General features: G+C 36.7%; 3 protein-coding genes across 6 annotated transcripts; all 3 read left to right on the top strand.

The window, feature by feature from the left end:
• The first annotated feature begins 1,041 nt into the window (after window positions 1-1,041).
• On the top strand, window positions 1,042-14,231 carry SS3 (starch synthase 3). Of its 2 annotated transcripts, XR_015414689.1 has the most exons (18): window positions 1,042-1,186; window positions 1,274-1,543; window positions 1,904-1,976; window positions 2,067-3,329; window positions 4,084-4,298; window positions 4,918-5,188; window positions 5,355-5,530; window positions 6,890-6,997; window positions 7,473-7,582; window positions 8,075-8,180; window positions 9,548-9,718; window positions 10,294-10,422; window positions 10,799-10,981; window positions 11,155-11,286; window positions 11,359-11,470; window positions 12,009-12,132; window positions 12,435-12,636; window positions 13,841-14,231. XR_015414689.1 is itself a non-coding variant. In XM_087120585.1 (17 exons), the coding sequence occupies exons 2-17, from the start codon at window positions 1,412-1,414 to the stop codon at window positions 12,562-12,564; spliced, it is 3,435 nt and encodes a 1,144-aa protein (XP_086976711.1). In that variant the 5' UTR covers window positions 1,042-1,186; window positions 1,274-1,411; the 3' UTR covers window positions 12,565-12,794. The 2 variants fall into 2 exon arrangements, 1 of the variants encoding a protein (XP_086976711.1); XM_087120585.1 differs by lacking the exon at window positions 13,841-14,231 and having other exon boundaries at window positions 12,435-12,794.
• A 1,193-nt stretch (window positions 14,232-15,424) lies between these two features.
• Window positions 15,425-17,108, top strand: LOC111782469 (protein S40-4-like). Of its 2 annotated transcripts, XM_087120586.1 has the most exons (3): window positions 15,425-15,866; window positions 16,104-16,209; window positions 16,336-17,108. In XM_087120586.1, exon 3 carries the CDS (start codon window positions 16,342-16,344, stop codon window positions 16,831-16,833), a length of 492 nt encoding a protein of 163 aa, XP_086976712.1. In that variant the 5' UTR covers window positions 15,425-15,866; window positions 16,104-16,209; window positions 16,336-16,341; the 3' UTR covers window positions 16,834-17,108. The 2 variants fall into 2 exon arrangements, with proteins under 2 accessions (XP_086976712.1, XP_023518990.1); XM_023663222.2 differs by having other exon boundaries at window positions 15,427-16,209.
• A 1,872-nt stretch (window positions 17,109-18,980) lies between these two features.
• On the top strand, window positions 18,981-21,896 carry LOC111783354 (putative beta-1,3-galactosyltransferase 2). 2 transcript variants are annotated; one of them, XM_087120672.1, is made up of 11 exons: window positions 18,981-19,218; window positions 19,913-19,970; window positions 20,057-20,118; window positions 20,190-20,353; window positions 20,437-20,500; window positions 20,588-20,660; window positions 20,767-20,887; window positions 20,981-21,068; window positions 21,155-21,280; window positions 21,367-21,476; window positions 21,595-21,896. In XM_087120672.1, the coding sequence occupies exons 2-11, from the start codon at window positions 19,929-19,931 to the stop codon at window positions 21,741-21,743; spliced, it is 999 nt and encodes a 332-aa protein (XP_086976798.1). In that variant the 5' UTR covers window positions 18,981-19,218; window positions 19,913-19,928; the 3' UTR covers window positions 21,744-21,896. The 2 variants fall into 2 exon arrangements, with proteins under 2 accessions (XP_086976798.1, XP_023520047.2); XM_023664279.2 differs by lacking the exon at window positions 18,981-19,218 and adding an exon at window positions 19,400-19,705.
• The last annotated feature ends 859 nt before the right edge of the window (window positions 21,897-22,755 follow it).

Here is a 22,755-nt window from a genome sequence, read left to right as displayed (position 1 = left end):
GTTTTTTTTTTCTATTCATAATGTGATGAACAAGTATAAAAAAAATAATTAAATTTCAAGCTTAATTCATGAGCTCTTAGTTCTATGTCAAAGTGTCTAAAGTGTATATTAGATCCTTAAATTTTAAAATATGTCTAATAAGTCTTTCAACCGAGTAATTGTGATAGTTCAACATTCGTTGGAGAGGAGAACATAAAACCCTTTGTAAAGGTGTGGAAACCTTCTCCTAGCCGACGCGTTTTAAAGCCTTGAGGGGAAGCCCGAAAGGGAAAGCCTAAAGAGGACAATATCGACTAGTGGTGAATTTGGGTCGTTACAATGGTATCAGAGCCAGATACTGTGGTATTAGAGCTAGACAGCAGATGTGCCAGCCTTCTCGCTGTTCTCCGAAGGGGGGAGACATGAGGCGATGTGCCAGTAAAACACTGGGCCCTGAAGGAAGGTAGATTTAGGGGTGGTCCCACATCGATTGGAGAAAAGGAACAAGTGTCAACAGAAAGCTGGGCCCAAAGAGGGGGATTGTGATAGTCCGATGTGCCAGCCTTCTCGCTGTTCTCCGAAGGGGGGAGACATGAGGCGGTGTGCCAGTAAAACACTGGGCCCTGAAGAAGGTAGATTTAGGGGGTGGTCCCACATCGATTGGAGAAAAGGAACAAGTGTCAACAGAAAGCTGGCCCCAAAGAGGTGGATTGTGATAGTCCCACGTTGGTTGGAAGGAGAACCGAACACCTTCGAAAGCCTTCGAAAGCCTTAGAAAGTGGATGTAATAGACATAATTAAGAGAATAAACTCATTATTTAACCTATATATTATTTACCACTAGCATTGAAATAAGGATAAATGGTGAAGAAAAAGGAACGTAGGGTGGAAATTAAATCTTAACTGATTAGGTATGATCATCACATGAGGGATTATGCATGCGTGTCAGTCTTAATCAGTGATTAATGATTAAGTATGTTTTGAGAGGTACGTTGACGTGGCAATTTCTGATTGCGCCTTTCCATTGGCGACCCATCACACAACCAATTAACTCAAGAACCATTTCGCACCGTTGATTAATTCCCTCCCTTTCAACGGAAAATCACAGGCTTTTACTGGACCATAATCTCGTGCTTGCTAGCTGCTTCGGATGGCTGTGAGCGTAGCCATTTCTTCTTTTGGCTGTTTATCGGCGGAGCATTGCATGGTGTGTGCTAATTGAAGCTTTCGTCCTTTTCTACGTATTGGGATCTAGTTTGTTTGTTTTAATCTCTCTTTAATTATTGTTCAATAGCGCAATCCTAGAGGGAGATTGTTTGGGAGTGCGATCTGAAGCTTGTTTGGAGGAATAATTCTGGTTTTGAGTTGAACGGAGAAGAAGAAGAAGAAGAGTAGAAACCGGAGTTTTCGTACTGTCGTCGTTTAGTTCCTTATGGAGGTGGCACTTCAAGCACAAGTGTCGGGGAGTTGGAGGAGCACGAATTTGAGTGAGGCACAAGCGGGGAGTTTGAAGTTCAGACTCATTCATGGAAATAGAGCATCGTCTACTATTTCTACTTCACTGGTATTTTCGATTTTCGTTGTTGGCGCCACTGTTCTGCGTGTTTTGATTTTCTATTTCTTTGGTTCTTATGATCTTTGGTTCGAATGATATTCATTGGAGTTCTTATTTGTCGCTGGTTTGTTTATTTCTTGAGTGAACTCCTTTTCATTCATCTATCCTTTATCTATCAATTTGGAGGATATGTGTCGTCTTTATGTAATCTTTGTTGAAATATACGTCGAAATGTACTGTAGAACCGATGAATTTCAATATCTCATGGGAAGAGTTCTGAAAGATGTATTACTTTTTATATTTCTGAGATTTGGAGTTGAGATTGATGTACCTGAACCTGCGTTTATTGCTTTACCTTTATGGGTTCAGTCTCCCTTATGGTTCAGAGGGCATCTTGTAGCCGGGAGGTCGTTCAGAATTGTTGCCTGTGCCCGTCATTCAGGTTTTTTCAGTTGGTTTTCGCGTTTATATTTCGTAGTTTAGTTTCCTATGCGTAATTGTTGAAAGTTAAACTGAATCTGAACCCTTGTAGATTCTTCAAGGAGGAGATCTAGGAAAATGTCAACAGCGAGACTTGAAAGCTCTGCACCAAAGGGATTCAAACCCAAAGTTCCTGTTGGAGCAAGCAGCCCTAAAAGAGATCAGAGTCGAGATGAAGAGAAACAAGGCTCTACAACGCTAAAATCTAGTACACCCACAGAGCCCAATCAGAAAGCACTTAAATTGAAGGTTGGGGATGAGGAGGACTTAGCAGCTAAAAAGAACGATGCAGAAGTTAAAGGATCTTTGACAAGTAAATCTACTTCTGTTGGTGAAAATACTGCAGCAATAGACAATGGAATGGCAGGTAGGTTAAGTGGGATAGAAAAAAGATCACTGGAGAAAGGAGAGGAGAATGAACCAGGTGAAACATTTTCAGATGTCCTAGACAACTCTGCGGAAGATGAACCCCTGGAGACAGAAGAAAATTTAGCTGAGGAAGAATCTTTAAAGCTAAAATTGGAGATGGAAGCAAAAGCAAAGAGACAGGAAATTGAGAGACTGGCTAAGGAAAACTTTTTCGGTGGAAATCAAGTGTTCGTTTTTCCTCCAGTTGTTAAACCTGATCAAAATATAGAATTGTTCTTTAATAGGAGTCTTTCCATTCTGAATGGAGAGCCAGATGTTTTGGTCATGGGAGCATTCAATGACTGGAATTGGAAATCTTTCACAATGAGGCTAAACAAAGCAAATCTAGATGGGGATTGGTGGTCTTGTCAGATTCATGTTCCCAAAGAGGCTTACAAGATAGACTTCGTCTTCTTTAATGGTAAAGATGTCTATGAAAATAATAATGGAAAGGATTTCTGCATATTTGTGGAAGGCGGAATGGATGCCTCTACGTTTGAAGATTTATTATTGGAGGAGAAACGTAAAGAACTGGAAAGAGTTGCAAAAGAGAGGGCTGAAAGGGAAAGACAAGAAGAAGAGACGAGGCGAATAGAAGCTGAGAAGGTTGCTAGTGAAGCTGACAGAGCCCAGGCGAAGGCAGAGACTGAAAAAAGAAGAGAGATGGTAAAACAGCTTTCAAAAATGGCAGTGAAATCTGTTGATAATGTTTGGTTCATTAAACCTGCTGAGTTTAAAGGTGGAGACTCAGTCAGGTTATACTATAATAAAAAATCAGGTCCTCTGGCTCATGCAAAAGAGCTTTGGATTCATGGTGGGCGTAATAATTGGACAGATGGATTATCCATTATTGAAAGGCTTGTCTTTGCTGAGATAAAAGACGGTTGTGATTGGTGGTATGCTGATGGTACGTGTAAATGTGTCTTATATTCCTTTTATATTGTGGCAGCATGTAGATCTTAGTAACTCATGTGTATTTACAAAGTAGTGAAAATTTTCCAGAAAATTCTACATATGAGAGCCCAGAGGACTTTTTCTCTGAAATAACCCTTTAAAGACAATCGCTTCTGATGACTGAGCAAAAATGCTAGGCCTGAAAAATGTAGAGCTCTTATTTCCATCCATCTTGTTGCTTGGATTGTTTTACATGCAAGGCCTTTCAACAGCAAATAACTGATGTTTGGCTGATCGAACTTTCAAGAATAAGAAAAACCCTGTCCAATAGAAAAAATGTAGAGAAAAACATCAGGGGTTCTGTGTGGCACCGCCATAATATTTCACAAGTTCTTTCCCTCCACAAAATAAAGATCCTTCGTAATATGAATTTTTGAAAGATTTTGACGGTAGTTATCCCCAAATTATACATAATGTGATATTTAGCAATCAATATGATTTGTCTGCTTGTGGTCAAGGTTGTTAATCATTATTGGATGGCGGGAGAATGTTACCATTTTTGGTTTTCAGACCAACATCTTCTCCAATGGCTCTAGAAAAATGTATGTGGGGGATTAAATGAGGCTTAAATTTATAGGTGCCCTTGGTTTAAGTGGGAAAATTTTAATCGAGTACTCTGACCTCTTTATTTGAAGGCTGATGTTAAATGTCATTTTTATAGTTAGCATTGAGTTTCATCGCATATGCACCACTCTACATTTTTGCAGTAATAGTACCTGACCGAGCCATTGTTCTGGATTGGGTTCTTGCTGATGGACCACCAAAAAAGGCAAATATTTATGATAACAACAAACATCTTGATTTCCATGCCATTGTTCCAAAAGTCATTTCTGAGGAGCTTTACTGGGCTGAGGAAGAACATCAGATTTATAGGAAACTTCAGGAAGAGAGAAGATTAAGGGAGGAGGCTTCTCGTGCCAAGGTCGATTCACCAAAAATTTACAGTTGACTCAATAATTAATTTCCTTTTAATTGAAAGTAACAATTCTACACAGATATCTTTACAGAATGCCGAAATTTTTTGGTTTTCATATATCTTGGCTCAATGCAGATGATATCAAGTATCCTGAATTGCTGCCTAATTGCTTTATTTGTTTTCTTTCTTTATTCAGTTATTCTGTAACCTAGTCTAATTGTTTGTCTGAAAAGGTACTTGGGATATTCGTGTTTTGCCTGAGGGCTTAACTATCCAACCTTTTTTTTATCGTTCCCTTCTTTTGAGTACACCAAATGTGGTGGTGGCTTGCTATCAATAAGGTTTTCTTATGGAATCTTTGGTTCGTGCAGAATGGGAGGATTTTTAGGACTCCAGTTTTTCTGAATCAATTTTTTTCATGCTTTATGTTGGTTTAAATGTAAACAACTCTTTATAGACTAGTCTTTCTACTTTAATTTTCAATTTCAAAGCTTTACTGTAATACACATTTTGGTGTTCTGGGAGTCCTTGACCTCCCTTTAGTTCATCTATCAATGAAACTGTCTCTTGTAAAAAGAAATCAAATTTTATTGTCTCTACTAATTTGTACGTCTCTTTGTTATAGGCTGAAAAAACTGCCCGTATGAAATCTGAGACTAAGGAAAGAACCATGAAAAACTTTTTGTTGTCACAGAAGCACATAGTGTTTACTGATCCTCTTGAGGTTCAAGCAGGAAGCACAGTGACAGTCTTTTACAATCCTACCAATACCCCTCTGAATGGAAAACCCGAAGTATGGTTCAGAGGTTCATTTAATCGTTGGTCCCACCGTAAGGGTCCATTGCCACCACAAAAAATGTTGCCTGCAGATGGTGGCAGCCATGTGAAAGCCACTGGTGAGACTCCATCTAAAACCTTTTAATCATTTGGTAGATTAATGGCGTCCTTAATGTTTTTTAACCTGCCATTTCTGCTGCAATTTTGATGCAAAATTCTCTCTTTACTCTCTCTATTTGTCCTTTAGGATATGCTTGTTTATGTTGTTTTTATTTGTTTCTGCAGTTAAGGTTCCGTTGGACGCATATATGATGGATTTTGTATTTTCTGAATTGGAAGATGGTGGGATATTTGACAATAAGAATGGCATGGATTACCATATACCTGTGACGGGTGGAATAATTAAGGAGCCACCATTGCACATTGTGCATATAGCTGTAGAAATGGCCCCTATTGCAAAGGTATTTCATTCCGAGTTGATTTATTATTACTATTTTTCGATGAAAAATAAGATCTTTTTATTAGAGAACATGAAAGAATATATCAGGACGTATAAAAAGCTAGCCCAACAAAAGGAGCTTAAAGAAGGCAGGGTGTTCCAATCCAAAATAAGAAGCTCTAGATAATAACTACAATTCATTGTACTCTTTGTTCTTCCAAGATTAACTAAGTAGGACTATTTTTGCAATTCACGAACTATTGAGTGTTGGAACACTGCTAAAATAGTTGGTTTAAAAAAGGGATTTTGTGTTTAAAAAATAAAAAAGAAAGAAAGAAAAAAGCTATTTTGTGAACTATTTTCTTTACTAGCCTTTTGATGAGGAACTCCAAAGATTCGCCTGTTAATCTCTAGATCCTAGAACTGAATCGAATAATGTGGTACCAAAGAAGCCTTGATACCAAAAGATACGACAATACTGGTGATCTGGTTAGGGTGATCCTTTAGTTTTATTAACCCTTCTCATATGAAATTCTTGGAATTTGATCTAACAACTTTGTTGAATAACCAGACCTTTCGATCTAAATTATCCAAGAACCCAAAAAACGATAAGAAATCAACCCAAGGGAAAGTTTAGGAACGGATTACCTTGTTGATCAAGATCAAGAGTAAAGAAACCTTGTTTCTAAACTCGTGATTTGAATCACTCCACAAGATAGCTTGATCAAGACTACTTAAATGACTCTAGTATCCAAATCTAAACACAAGAAATGCAAAGGAACAAGCTCATGGCTTAAGAAGCATAATATGCAAACTTCATTTTAATATCCAAAATCTTTTTACTAAATCAACAACCTATAGCATTGAAAATAAACCATAAAGGGTCAATTGAAAGGTTGTAACTTTCATGGTCATCAATACCATAATAGGCACTAGCTAATTGTAACTTATAATCTTAAAGATAATTCTCTAGAACTTAAAAAATACAATAAAACCTCTTTAATCCAAATATCATGTATGGATCTTGTCATCCACGATGAAATCTTTGTGGCATGATTAAGACACTTTATTTCGTATCACTTTCTGACTCAAACACTAACACCTTCAAATCAATTCACATCAATTTAAAGGATTAGGTTAGATAGAAGTTGTCTTAGGTTAGATAGAAGTTGTCTTAAGATCGAAGCTTTTGAGACAATAAAAACAAGTTCCTTAATTTAGATTTGAACACTAGACAAGATAAGATGGTCAATCCTACTTGAATCTGTCTTACTTCCAGGATATTGTGGTGATAAATATGTTTTCCCACTTTTGTTAATGTAGATATTATAAGATAGTAGTACTCATACATTTGTATCTCTTTATTTACTTTGCTATCCAGGTTGGAGGTCTTGGTGATGTTGTGACTAGTTTATCCCGTGCCATTCAAGATTTGAACCACAATGTGGACATTGTTCTTCCTAAATATGACTGTCTGAACCTCAGCAATGTAAGTTTTATTTCCAATTAGTTCGTAAATCTTCCTACATTTTAATCTTTTTATTACTGAATATATATATATATATATATCACGAGCTTGTCCCATTTTCTCACTTTTTTACCGTTCATAGAATACACATTTGATGAAAACCTTGAAATATTTGCGACCTGCTTGGTTTCATTGTAATGATTTCAGCAAAAAGATGTTTGCTAAGAATATTTAGTGATGTATTGCGAGACGATCCTCATGTGTTAGTGTGCCAGATTGATCAAGTTTTTGCCTAAACAGAGCTTTTCGTAGTTCCTCCTTTTTACTATATCCTCAGGTTCAGGGTCTCCAAAAGATGCACATTATGAATGTTGATTGTCTTGAAACATTGTAAATGCTTTTTCACAATGGATCTTTCTTCTTGTTTTCCTTGCTCTCAGTATTTACACGTTGACAGTTTGACAAAAAGAGGAAAAAAAAAAAAATCATGATGTAGGTGGAAAATTTTCACCATCGACAAAATTATTTCTGGGGCGGAACAGAAATAAAAGTCTGGTTCGGAAAAGTGGAAGGGCTCTCTGTATACTTTTTGGAGCCTCAAAATGGGTAAATCTTATAACTATGTCTTTTAAATATTTAGGTTTTCATGACATGATGTGATCTAGAATAGGTGTATTATTGGATTTTATTTCTGCCTTGGCTTTTGGTTGCTAAAGGAGAGGAATATCCACTTGTGACTGGTGCATTTTTTTTTCTTTCTATATATTGATTCTCATTTCTTATCTCGTCAGAAAGATTGATTGATAAGGTCCAGTTCCGTCGCGTATGCAACTCCTTGTGGTATCGTGCCTCAGAAACTATTCGTTGGAAGGATATTCTGACGACACCCTCAAGGCTTACTTGTTTGACAACCCCCTTCGGCTTCTATTTCTCTCTTGTTTCGTTTGATTTTTCCCCTAACAAAATCCTTCTATTTTCTTATGAAGTATGAGAACGTATATCTGTTTCCTTTGTTGGCACCTTTAGGCTTGCACTTGAGCTTCATCTTTACAGGATCACTTCAAATAAATATCTAATATATTTATATCCACTTCTTAGATTGTTTTGGTCAGGTTGTATATATGGTTGTGCAAATGATGGGGAGAGGTTTGCTTTCTTTTGTAATGCTGCTCTTGAATTCTTACTCCAAGGAGGATTTCATCCTGTAAGTATTACTTAACTAATACTAATTGGTAGTGGTTTTATTATGTAAGTTCTCTAAACTGTTCTGTATTATTCGTGAATGGAGCAAAAAATAACATGTTGATTGTTTATTTTATTTTTGTGAGACATTTCATTGATGTTTGAAATTTACAAAAAAGGGGTGTGTATCCATGATGTTTACAAAAAAAAAAAAAAAAAAAAAAAAAAAAAAAACTTCCTAATGAACAATGAGGGAGGTATGACTATAGGAAGCAAAAGTATTAGGCAATTTACGCCAAGATATAGCGTGGTAAACAACATTGTCGAAGATATTTATATAAGTTTGTGTCTTCTCCGTGAATACTCTCTTTCCTTATATTCCATAATGATATTTTTTCATAGCAAGACTTTTACATTCTTGAAGGGTTGGTACAAGGCCATGTCCAATAAATCTCTCACCCCTAGAAAAAGTGAGATGTCATCTGAATATATTGAGAATCCTTGTTAAGAAATTTTGAGCTTGAGAATCCTTGTTAAGAAATTTTGAGCTTATATGTATGGTATAAATTAGTGGCTTTATGCGCTATTTTCCAAAGGAAGAATTTCACCTTTTTAGGTGATTTCCTTTCCATACTGTCTCTACTAGCGTGAGGTCTATTACCTCTACTTTTTTCCCAATATCCATCATAAAAAAATTTGTAGAGAAGACGTCGTCAACGCTTGGAATCCATGTCAATGAGTCTGGTTCTTTAGACAATTTAACTGGGGTGAGGTCGAGTTTTAATTCGACCCATTTAGTAGTTTCGTTATCCTTTAGGTTCCTACCAAGCCTTAGGTCCCTTTTAGAAATTGTTGACATCATTCCATGTTTCTTTGATCGTGGCCGTTTTGCTGAGAGACTCTATACAGGAGTGGATACAACAAGGCTATTGTGGTGTTTTCAATCCAAGTCTGGAAAGATGTGCTTCCTCCCAACATGGTCTGAATGTTTAAAAGCATACCTATACATTTGGATGTAGATGTCTGGGTACTGCCTATTTATTCAAAGTGGGATATTATTATAGTTTACTTTTATTAATCTTCTTTGTATTGAAATCAAATCAGTCACTTCGCAGTACTTTTTCTTCCTTGAACCCTGCAATTTTAGAGGCATTCCTTTGCTGACGTAATATACCATTTACATGTTAGTCTGTGTTTGTATGAAAAAGAAGATAAGTTGAAAAAGAAGATAAGTTGAAAAAGAAACTTTTCTTTATTTTATTTGAAAAAGAGCCTTATGAGAGACTACTTAGGCAATTAGATCTTAGATGGTTATTTTAATTCTCCCTCTATACATGTGTATCATGATGACAAATGGTTACATTCTTAATTATATTTTGTCTTCGGCAGGATATTATCCATTGCCATGATTGGTCTAGTGCACCAGTTGCTTGGTTATTCAAGGAACAATACATGCACTATGGCCTTACTAAAGCGCGGGTTGTCTTCACTATTCACAATTTAGAGTTCGGAGCGCAGCTTATTGGGAAAGCAATGTTGTTCTCGGACAAGGCTACAACTGTTAGTAATTTCTCGTTATTAAGCAATAAATAGCTTGACCATGCATAATTTTCGATGCATTATTTCTGGATATTGATTACTTTCTGATTCTTACTAGGTGTGCTGGCCTATCAGTCCTTTTAGTGTAGAATTCATTGTTCTCTGATGTTTTAAAATTTAACTGAATTCTTTCTTTCAAGATTATTCCTCCTTCAAGAAGTTATGCACGCATGATATCTTTGAAAATCTTTTATCCTGGTTCAATATCTTCAATTCTTAACAAGAGATTGAATATTTCTCGATCATTTCATGTGCCAAGAGTCAAATGTTTCTTGATTGGCTCTCAGTCAATCTAGATGTTAATAGTATTTTTGATACCTTGAACTAATATAATATAATATCCCCATTATGTTTACTTAATTGATCGGAATGTTAATAAAAGGAGATGAGATAGAAAGCCCAAGTTGTGGTCATATTTGATTGTGGCCTTCTCTGTGATTGATTTGTAGTTTTTCCTTCATTATCATTCATTTTTTTTTTTTTTTTTTTTTTTTTTTTTTTTTTTTTTTTTTTTTTTTTTTTGTGTGTATATGCAGGTGTCTCCTACATACTCAAAGGAGGTCGCGGGAAATCCTGTCATTGCTCCCCATCTCTACAAGTTTCATGGCATAGTGAATGGAATTGACCCTGACATATGGGACCCATATAATGACAAGTTTATTCCTGTAAGTGTGTATAGATTCTCTTTGTCCCTTGCTTTTCTTCTTTTGCAACTATTTTTAGTACCCTTCTCAATAAAAGTTATTAAGTTAAGGCAACTAATCAAATTTCCTAAAAGTCAATGTATTCAAGTGCAAAAATGCCAGAGTAAAGTATTGCTTCTCCACAAATTTACTCCAAAGAATCTCTTATATGGATAGATTTTCACTTTTTACCCATTGATAGAAGTTTATATGTTTACCTCTTATTTTGCTGTTTTTTCTCAAAGAGAAATTTAGTACTGGAATTATATCTGTTATTAACCTGATTTAACTGCCTTTTACTTTGGAACTGTATTATTAATGAAGTTTATTCTGATGTCGATTTATATGAACTTTCCAGGTATCTTACACTTCCGAGAATGTTGTTGAGGGAAAAAGGGCTGCTAAGGAAGCATTACAACAGAGACTTGGCCTAAGTAGGTCTGATCTTCCTTTAGTAGGAATTATCACTCGCCTAACTCATCAAAAGGGTATCCATCTGATCAAGCATGCTATCTGGCGAGCTCTAGATCGGGGTGGACAGGTTTATCTTCTCATGTTGCTTCCTTGTTTTTTCTTGAAACTACAGTATGGTTCCTTTTTAGTCTTACAGCTAACATTTGATTTTTGTTCTATGTCAAGCCTGCTTTACTAAGAAATGTAATTAAATTGGGATTAGGTCCTAGATGTTGTTGCTAATGAGTTGTGGTATTGCAGGTCGTGTTGCTTGGTTCAGCTCCTGATCCACGCATTCAAAATGATTTTGTGAATTTAGCGAATCAGTTGCACTCATCTTATGCAGACCGAGCTCGCCTTTATTTGACTTATGATGAGCCTCTTTCGCACTTGGTATGTTGATGCAGAACTCAATTCAGTAGTTGTTCCGATTTAGTTATTAACCCATCTATTCAATAATTGCAGATTTATGCTGGTGCAGATATGATACTGGTCCCTTCAATTTTTGAGCCATGTGGTCTAACTCAGCTCACTGCAATGAGATATGGTTCCGTTCCTGTTGTTCGAAAAACTGGAGGTTTGGGCAACATTTTTCTCTCGTAAAGAGTGACATATTCCCATTTTAGCTACCTATTTCTTGCTGATAGGGTTTCTAGGACTAATAGTTTCTCTTTAACTTAAATTTGCAACATCTGCATTTAAAGTTGTTATGCAATAATGGAAAGAAAACCATTTATATTATAATGAAACCCCAAGGGGTGGCCTGATTAGCTCATATCTGTGATCTTTCATTAACACCTTTCTAGAGGTAGCATGTTCGAATCTTTAGTTGAAGCTTAATGCAGGAGAGAAAAAAAAAAAAAGTCTTGATGTGTTAGAGTTTGGGCCTCGGGGGTGGTGTACTTTTTTAATATATTATAGTGGAAAATTTACGAACATAGCTCGAAAGGAAAAATCCAAAGAAGATAGTATCTGCTAACGGTGGACTTGGTAAAAAATCTAAAAGCTGAAAAATGTAAAACCATTACCATTTTTTAAACTTAGTCAAAGAAAAGGCATTTTTCGTTTCAACAACTCAACTAATTATACGCTAAAGTCTCTATTATTATTTGTAGGACTTCATGACACAGTGTTTGATGTCGATCATGATAAAGAAAGAGCACAAGCAGCAGGGCTTGAACCAAATGGATTCAATTTTGAAGGAGCAGATCCATCTGGTGTTGATTATGCTCTTAATAGGTAAGTTACACGCATAATATGATGAGCAAGTTTTATAATTCATTACAAGTTTTCTTCCGTTCATATGTTTTCTTCATACCGGCTGTCCGGGTATCCCAAGACAAAGTGAACAAAAGTGACAAACTCTACTACTTTACTCGCTGATGATTGATTACTATAAGTTCTCTTCGTTTTGTTTATCTGGTTAGACGAACATGGGACAAAGGTTGAGAGCGATGGGTACCACCACCATCATTCCCATTTAAATGATCATATACATGTTACAGTAATTTCTATTCAAGAAAGTTCGTTTTTCATTTCAGAGCAATCTCTGCATGGTATAACGATCGAAGTTGGTTCCATTCATTGTGCAAGAGAGTGATGGAGCAAGACTGGTCTTGGAATCGGCCTGCTCTCGACTACTTGGAGCTTTATCATGCAGCACGAAAATGAAAAACCAGATGAACAATTGAAGAAGGGAGCAATGTCAGGGCCAATCTGCCTCAAACTCAACGTAATGTACAGGTTTAGTTATAATTCTGGCTTTCATCCCTCGTATTTAAAAGATACCTCATTATCACGTAGTGACTTGACTGCCTTTATTATTAGACCAAGGACTCATTTTTTCTGTACATTGAGAACATATTTCAGCTTTGACATAAATGCCATCGCTTTAGTGAGCAGCAATATGTTCTGATGTCCTCAAAAAAAGAAAAAAAAAAAGAAAAAAGAAAAAGGAATCTAATAATAGGATTAAGTGGTTTATGCAGAGTCACTTATTCACCACTGAAATTGTTCATTATTTTTTTGGTATTTATTATTATAGTTTTGATGGTTGAAGTTGCTTCTGCTAGGACAGCCATTCAGGTGGTAGATGGTGGTAGAAATGATAGTTTTAATACTGCCTGTGGGGTTGTCAACTGTCATAAACCAAAGCTTTTTGGAAGATAGCAATTGGTTTTGATATCTATGCCCCATTTAATGCTCTTTATCTCAAAGATGAGAATAGTTCAAAAGATTTTGGGTGAAAAAGGTAACAAGGGAAGTGGGATTTGGTGATCTTAGATCATCTAAAATTTTAAGCAAGGCCATTTTTTGGGTTGAAATCCTTTTATAGTTTGAATAGGAGATCGGATAAAGATTAGTAAATTAATACCATTGGGTCTTGATGTGGCTGTCTTAATCCTTAATCCTTGTATGAAAACAAAATTATCCATCAAGATCATTAGCAAAAAAAAGTGATAAATTAGATTATAAGCTTCATTTTTTAAGACAAGAAACTAAATGATTATTAAACAGGACGTAAATTACATCTAGATCTCTATGGACTGGTGGGTGGTGGAAACGAGTCTTCATTTTTCCTTTTGTCGAAGGAGAGACATTGATTATAGTTGCTCTTTTGTGCCGTCCTAGCTCACTAGCTCTAATTACCAATGCTTATCGTACCTCCAAAATCCAATTATTGACTTTAGATAAGGCCATATTTTGTATAATATGCAAATTTAATGTCAAGCTAAATCTTATCTCAAGTTCCATTAATTAACCTATATCTTGTTTGGAATCATAATTCACCACAATGGTATGATATTGTCTACTTTGAACTTAAACTCTCGTAACTTTATTTTTGGTCTCCCAACAAACTTCATACCAATACAGACATATGAGTAACAATTTAATCCTTATATTTTACCGTTTATAATGATTTAGTCTCTATTTTGCGTGAAATCAGGGACCGAAAAACCACGAAAGGTTTGATTGGTGGGCAAAAAGGTTAGCACATTGTGGCTTCAACTTGCAATTTGCCATAACCCCAGCGGTGGGTTTCCCGTTTGGGAGATTTCCTTTTCAACCTCTTATCTTATCCTCACTCATACAAAGAACAAAAAGCCAATGCATTTGCCCTCTTTTTACTTCATCAGCCAATCAATTTGGATGCTTTGATAAACTTTTGAAAGGAAAAAAAAAAAAAAAAAAAAGCACTAAATTTTTATTGTTTGGTAAGTAGTGGAGAGATTAGATGGAATATAATCATAACTATAATCTTTTTTAATTAATGTATTAAATTACAAGTTGATCCTCAACTTTCTATTTTTAAATAATTTAAATGAATCTTTAGCGTTCATGCCTTGTTTATTAACTATAATTTGAAGTTTTAATCTTCTCACAATTCTAATTAGATGATTTCTTTTAATAAAAAAAAATTAAGTATAAGGATTTAAAAAGTTTTATGTTTTTACTTTGAAAACTTTTGAAAAAGTAACATGCATGAGTAATGAAATTGACATATTATTCAAATTTTACATTTAACAAGTTAATGATTGACGTGAAAAAAAGTCCTCGTCTTTTTTTTTTTTAAGGAATTTTTTTTTGATAATATATGTTTTATTTCTTTTGACCTACTTTACCTATTAACTAACATATTTTTATTGGAGAGAAAAACTAAATGTTTATTAGTAGAAATTTTGCTTTAAAAACTCGAGGAGAAGTCCGAAATAAAAAGCTCAATAAATATAATATCTGTAGCAGTGAGCTTAGACTATTATAAATGACATTAGAGCCAAACACCAAACGGTGCGTGGACGATTGATCCCAAAGGGTAAATCTCCCGAATTATTTGACCCTATAACAAATGTACGTAGTACCCAGATTTTAAATTCTATATTTTTCAAAATTCCTGAACTTATTGTGCACAAAATAAAAAGTTTTAAAAGACCCATTATTTTTTTCTTATGAAAAAACACAAATAGATCGGTTAGATACAAAATTAAAAAACTATGAATTTATTAGTCATTTTCTAAAGTTTAGGACCAAATAGACGTATAATTAATCATGTATAAATCCAATAATTTTTAGATAAAAATTTAAATGTCGAGTGAGTGAATAAGTAATTTAACGTTAAAAGTGAAAACACAAAATTTGCATACAACATAGCGAACATGGAAGGACGATGTTGTAGATTTCAGGAACAAAGTTGGATGGAGGAAGAAGAGTAATTGCAGAATAATTGATCCCATAAAAATTTACACCACATTTCAATGAAATCTCTGCAGACAAAAGTACTATGTTGTCTTCAAGTAGCTGCCCCCTGCCCCTGCCCCTGCCCCTGCCCCTGCCCCTGCCCCTGCCCCTGCCCCTCCCAAGAAGAAACAAAGAAAGTAGCTTCACAGACAGCCACCCACCTCTCTCTCTCTCTCTCTGTAAACTAATCTTCTTTCTCTCTGTAAAAAAAAAACCCATTGAAGAGAAAATCGAGCAGTTTCTGTTGCTGTATGTTAGAGGATAAGGTTACAGCAGATATCATAAATCACTGAGCTTTCTGTCCAAATCACACCCATCGCTCTCTGTTTCTCTGTTTCTCTCTCTCTCCTCCTGTGGCTTTTATTATCTGTTTGATTCAGTTTAAAACGCTAATTCTGCGTCTACTAACAACATTTAGATGCAAAAGTTAAAGATTATGACAAAAACTAAGAGTTTTTAAGCTGAATTTGATGAACTAGAGAGAGAAAGAGAGCGAGCATGAAATGCTCTGTTTTCATGATTTGTTCTGTCATCATAAACTCTGTTTCCTCAGATGGGGTTATAATGGCTTTTCTTTTGAGTAAAATTTTCGAGTTTTTTTTGAGTTAAAAACACACACACAAACACAAGGGCTTCTTGTCGTTTACCTCTTTCTTATGCCATTGCCACCACTTTCCTCTGTCCTTTCATATTTATAAACTTCAATCCCAAATTATCAACAAAACACCGATCAACAGGTAAGCTAAGAATGTGTGATATTCCGAAACTGAGATTCTTTATCATCCCCCATCGCTTTCTTTTCCTTTCTCTCTTCCTTAAATCTCTTCCCCGTTCTTAATCAGCCATTGAGTTTTAAGGAAAACCCATCTCTGTTTCTCTCTGTTTCTCTCTGTTTCACTCTGTTTCTCTCTGTTTTTGTGTTCTTCGTTGGAGATTTTCAGACCAACCAATTTTACCATCTACTTTCTTTACAGCTTCTCTCCCATTTGCCTCATGTCTTTTGGGATTATGAGCAAAACCCATTTCAGGAACTCTTGAAAAAGCTGCTTTTTCCAGCTGACCACTGCGGCAAAAGCCTGGGTAGAATTCTAGAATCTTTATTCATTTATTTCTTTTTCGATTCCCGAGATGACTAATCACTAGAACTGTTTACATATTGGGTTTGAATTATTCCACCTTTTTTATTTCTATTTTGTCATAAAATAGATTCCGATGGCGAATTGGAACGGCGCTCTGAGAAAAAGCTATGGCTTCAGTGAAGATTTGGAAGAAGAAGATGTGTGGAAATCTGTTGAAGGTAAAGAAGATTCTTCGAGTTTTGTAACGAGAAAGTCTACTGATTATCGTCTTCCAACTGCACCCAAAATGATCCCGAAATCCATTGCAACAAGAACACACGAAACCCAGATGAGGACTAGTCGATCCTCTGCTCCGGTGGACATTCCCGATTGGGCTAAAATTTACGGCAAGATGGGCTCGTCGGACGGCGAGCTTTCAGGCCAGAAACCTGACGACAGAGATCAAGAAGACTTCGCCGGTGAAGAAGACGACATGGTGCCTCCTCATGAATGGATTGCTCAGAAACTGGCGAGAAGCCGAATTTCGTCTTTCTCTGTTTGTGAAGGGGTTGGTAGAACTCTCAAAGGAAGGGATTTAAGCAAAGTGCGAAACGCCATTTTAACAAAAACTGGTTTCTTAGAGTGATACTTAACGGCCGAGATGTTCATCATCACCGTTTTGTTCTTTTCTTTCCGCCATTGTTAAGGTCTTTAGAGCTTAGAACAGAGTTTTCAGCAAGAACTGGAAGAAAAAACAAAAGAAGATGCAAAAAAGATGAAGAATTTGTAGTCTGTTGAGAATTCTATCTGGTACCCAGATGGGTTTTTTGTTTTCTGTTCTTAATTTTCCCTCTCTCTCTCTCTCTCTGCTTCATGTTTTGTGATTTGGAATTTTGAAAATGGGAGAATTTGTTGTTTGCAGCCTTTCTTCCATGGCTGAGTGCTTGCTTGAGGATAAATGCTTCAAATGCTTCAACTTTATGTTGTCAATGCAATTCTTTTAGTACATTAAGATCTCCTCACTCATTCCCATATGAACTTTTCTTAAGAACTAATATCATATTCATGGAGCACTCACATAATTGATAGCATCCCCATCTATGTAGATATCCATTCTTTCCCCTGTATGAACATAATTGATAGCATATAGGTCCACCTAGTTTCGACTCGACTCAACGTTATAATCTTAGCAAGTTCTCGATCGATAATCATCTGGGTTTTGAAAATCATACTTCCATATAAACGAAATCGTTATCAAACGAGCCATTTGAGAACGGGTATCCACTTTAGTCTACAACCACCTGGTTTGGATAGCAGCATTAATGTTTTGGTTAGCTCATAAAAGCTGTTTTTCCCTTTGGCATTGAGCTATGGATATCTGTGGGATATGGCAGTGGCATCAAATACATCAAATCACTTCCACAGGCTTTCTGATCCGAATAAGGGTCCACGAATAATTCCATAATAAAGACGAAAAATTCAACAAAAAAAAAAAAGAAAAAGGAACAATCATCCTGCTCCTCTTCCAGTGGACAGATTCCTGTTTCCTTGGTATCAATACCAAAACCATGTCGTTTTGATCTCTCAGACCTGACTCACAGTCTCAGATTCTTTGAACTTCACCAAAAGCCTTCCCCTTTCCCCCTTTTCCCGGCACCAACAACCAACCAACCAACCATCCATCCATCCATCATATTGCTCAGAATTCCCTTCATCAGTTTCAGTGTTCAAAACACTAATCATCTCAGTCTTATTCATTCATATCCTTTCCAGTTCGTCTTAATCACTTTGGATCATAAAGTTTTGTGAATGTTGAAACAAAAAAAGGGTTAAAAAAGTGGAATAGTTTCCACTTTCTATGAGGGACCCTCGCATTGCTCTGTTTTTAGCTTTGAAAAGCTGGGTGTAGTGGGAAATGGGTATCAGCTCAGCTCAGCTCAGCTCAGCTCATCTCATCTCATGTTGAAAGAGCACTAATTAGATTCTGTTCTTGTTTTCTAAATTCTAACTATGTTCCTTTTTATTCTGTCTTTTGATGCAAAGCCTTAAAAAGGAAGGTTCATCTTCCCCAGATTTAGATTTTTAGTCCCTCATGGATTCAGATCTTATGCTGAAAACTCAGTGTGGATTGGAAAGATCAAAGGGTGAGGTAAATGTTGTGCTGAGTGTTCTTGTCATTGTCAAAGAGGGAACTCAAATCCATGGATATATTTGCTGCAGATTCTTACTTTTCATGTGAAAAATTGTTAGCTTTCCTTCATGGGTTTGGAAATGGCCACCCGTTGTTCGTTGGGGAGGGGAACAAAGCATTCTTTATAGGGTGTGAACGTCTCTCCCGAACAGACACGTTTTAAAACCGTGAGGCGATACGTAACAGGTCAAAACATACAATATTTGCTAGCGGTAGACTACTAGACTTAAGTTGTTATAAATGGTATTAGACCCAGACATAGGACGTTGATCCAAGGGAGTGGATTGTAATGAAATCCTCTCCCTAGTAGACGTGTTTTAAATCGTGAGGCTGACGGTGATACGTAATGGGCCAAAACGGACAATACATTGCTAACGTTGGGTTTAGGCTGTTACAAATGGTATTTGGGCAATATACTAATGAGGACGCTGACCCAAGGGGGTGGATTGTGATGAAATCATCTCCCTTGTAAACGTGTTCTAAATCGTGAGACTGACGGTGATATGTGATGGGCCAAAATGGACAATATATGCTAACGTTGAGTTTAGGCTGTTACAAATGGTATCAAACTCAGACATTGGGCGATGTGCCAGCGAGGATGCTGACCCTCAAGGGGTGGATCGTGATGAAAACATCTTCCTAATAGACATGTTTTAAAATCGTGAGGCTGACAGCGATATTGTCTGCTAGCACGAACAGGACAACATTTCTTCCGAGGGGATTAAGGTTAGAATTTGGAGTTAACTCTGTGTTTGGTCGGGAAAAGTTCTGCAAGAACTGAGGTTGAAAATTTGCAACATTTATGGATTGAGGAAGATGAAGAGAGAGAGATCTTGAACGGTCAGTGTTTATTTGCATTAATTTCAAAACGGTTCAAGATTTCTTCCAAATTAATTGGTCAATCTATGAGTTAAATTCCAAAACTTAAAGAGTGTTCAGTTCTTCTAATCTCATTTATTACATGATTAATGTTGTGAAACAAGCTTATTAAAAAGGCCCCCATGTTCTATTCTGAGCCATAGCCATACTCATTTGAGCTGAAAGTGAGTTCAGATCTTCACTTTCAGCTCTAGCCAAGCCCATAGCCATAGCCATAGCTGCATAATCTGCAAGAATTTCACATATTTCTTCACGTTCTTAGCACAAACCTCTCCCCTTAGCTGCATAATCTGCAAGTTTAGGTGAAAGAAGGGCAGACAAAAATGTATATGAAGAATAAAGCTGAAGGAATTGGATTGGACTATGCTTCAAGATATGTATTATTTAGGAAGTGGGCCTTTTTTCTATGTTTTGTATGCTTTTGTGCTGGCATGCTCTTTACAAACAGGTACAATATTGTCAATACAGCCTATCTTCAACATTTTAAGCAACATTTTTTGTTGCTTTTGCTGGAAGAACATTTTAAGAACTTGAAAATCTGTTTGTTCAACTGGTTTTTACCGCAAAGATTGCGTTCGATCGTGTTTTTAGGACCGTAAAATTTGGTTTAGTTTTACCTGGAAGCTGTTCATGTTAATGAGTATAATCTTTTCAGGTTGTGGATAGTGCCTATGGCTAATGGTGTTGCACTGAAATCTTATGATCAAGAACTTGTGAGTGATTAATTATATTCTCAAGGCTAAATCGTTCTCTTTAATCTACGAACCGAACGAAACTAAATGTTTTTTTGTTCAACAAGGCGAAAACCGAAACATCTGGTGCGAGGCCAGAGGAGTTTTCGAGATCCCAGCTGAGTATTCAGTAAGTAACATACTGATGCTTGATTCAAATTGGTTTAATGAGTGTCCTAAGAGCAAATGTATGATATGCAGGACACTTGCTAGGAGCATTTCAGATCTGGAGACGAAACTTGCAGCTGTAACGACCGATCACGAACCGACTTCCAAAAGAAAGTATCTAGTAGTTGTAGGAATCAATACAGCTTTTACTAGCCGAAAACGAAGAGATTCGGTTCGTGCAACATGGATGCCACAAGGTCTGCTAATGTCACAAATCCTATGGTGACTTTTCCATCATCTGCATAAACTGATAGTAATGTTTATAATTTGATCTTGCTAGGTGATAAGAGAAAGAAGTTGGAGGAAGAGAAAGGCATAGTCATCCGTTTCGTTATCGGTCGAAGGTAAACGAAGAACACACGATTTTCTTGTTAAGTTCTATACAACTTTGACAAATAGATCACAGCAAATGCTTTATATTTGGTTGATAGCGCAACTCCTGGCAGTATACTCGATATGTCGCTCGACGCGGAGGAGCGTCAACATGGAGACTTCCTGAGACTGGTAATACCTGTTTCAATCAATGTTCTAAGTTGAAGAGTATAATCAAAGATCAGAATGTGATATTTGATGAAATTTTTGTTCATGTTTGTTCAAATGTTGCAAGCAGAATCATGTCGAGGGCTACCTCGAATTATCGGCCAAGACGAAAACTTACTTTGCTACAGCTGTTTCTTTGTGGGATGCCGAGTTTTACGTCAAAGTCGACGACGACATCCATGTGAACATAGGTGAGTCGACCGACATTCAGACAATCTTCCTGTTTGAACTGTCAAGTGATATCATATATAATGTTTAAGCTTCTATCCTTTTATCTACAACAGGTGCGCTCGGAACAACTCTGGTAGGACATCGTAATAAGCCTCGGGTTTACATCGGTTGTATGAAGTCCGGACCGGTACTCTCGAATAAGTAAGCATAACTTGTATGTTCTAGCTTAGAAAACACAACTTATTACCAATTGTTTTGTTCTTCACAATGCCTTTTGATTGGTATAGAGGAGTAAAGTACCACGAACCGGAGTATTTACGATTCGGGGACGAGGGAAATTTGTATTTCCGTCATGCTACAGGACAGTTATATGCAATCTCGAAAGACTTGGCTACTTACATCTCGCGCAACCAGTTAAGTTTAGAAGTTCTTACAAAGCACGAAAACGTTTCGAAGCAGTTTCGCTCGTGATTAAACGATTTCATTGTTCAACCTGCAGGGATGTGCTGCACAAGTATGCCAATGAAGATGTTTCATTAGGATCTTGGTTGATTGGTTTAGATGTGGAGCAGGTGGATGATAAGAAACTGTGTTGTAGCACCCCGCTCGGTGAGTTTGTAGCCGGGACGTTTTAAGTACTTACGAACACGTTCTTAAGCATTTAGAACGTCATTTCAAATAGGCTCCTAACGTTCTTTTTTATCGGTTCGTGCATTTGTTTGTGTAGATTGTGAGACAAAAGCTTTGGGAGGTGAAGCTTGTGTAGCTTCATTTGATTGGAGATGCAGTGGGATCTGCAACTCAGTTGAAAGGATGAGTGAAGTTCATCAGAAGTGTGCTGAAAATGAGACTTTTTTATGGAATGCAAGCTTTTGAAGACTCAACAAACAAGGATTTTATGCACTTGAAGAACTAATACAGAAATACTGTCCTCATTTTTTTGTTTGCCTTTGAATCTAAGTTGAATTTGTTCTGATATATCTTTTGATTCATGTGTTAACAGCGTTCGATTGAATGAATATCGCTTTAACGTCAAAACGAGCATAGCTCAATTGTGAATATTCTTATAGTAAAGCATAAAAAAGTACTCGTTTAATCTTAAAATGGTAGGAAAAACATCGTTCTTACCTGAAACTCGACATGGGATGTGAGATCCCACATCGATTGGAGAGAGGAACGAAACATTACTTATAAGGGTGTGGAAACATCTCCCTAATAGACGCGTTTTAGAATCGTGAGGCTGACGATAATACGTAACGGGCTAAAGCGGACAATATTTGCTAGTGGTGAGCTTGAGCTGTTACAAATGGTATTAGAGCCAGACATCGAGTGGTGTGCTAGCAAGGACGCTGGCCTCCAATGAGGGTGGATTATCAGATCTCACATCTGTTGGAGAGGAGAACAAAACATTTCTTATAAAGGTGCGAATGATCTATTCTATACTCGATGAGTACCAATACACAATGGACAATATGTGCTAGGTAACCGGGTAAAATGGACAATATGTGTTAGTAGTAGGCTTGGGCTGTTACACGGGATATGCCTGGAACTACTGGGTATGACTATATTATTTTTAATTTTTTTTCAACCGACTTTTATTAATATAAAAATTAAAAAAAAAAAAAAAGTCAATAAAAACATTCTCATATGTAAAAGTTGACTTTTTTTTCCACTAAATATTTGTTTGATAAACAAGATAATCAGTCAACGTAGCTCGCTGTTGGGTAGTGAAGTTGGGCCGGGCTTCATTTCTTGTTGGGCCTAAGTAAAGACTTCGGGCCACGTTTTTGGGCTTGAAAAAAGTGGGCCTAAATCGATTTAGGTGGGCCTGGCTTACTGGAATAGCATGCTGTGTAAGCAATCCGATCTGATATAAAAGGGATTATTG

Source organism: Cucurbita pepo, chromosome 20 (assembly GCF_057944985.1).
Source record: "Cucurbita pepo subsp. pepo isolate OVF chromosome 20, ASM5794498v1, whole genome shotgun sequence".
Taxonomy (NCBI): Eukaryota; Viridiplantae; Streptophyta; class Magnoliopsida; order Cucurbitales; family Cucurbitaceae; genus Cucurbita; species Cucurbita pepo.
Note: the sequence above shows the minus strand (reverse complement) of the source record. Positions and strands in the feature narration are given on the sequence as shown.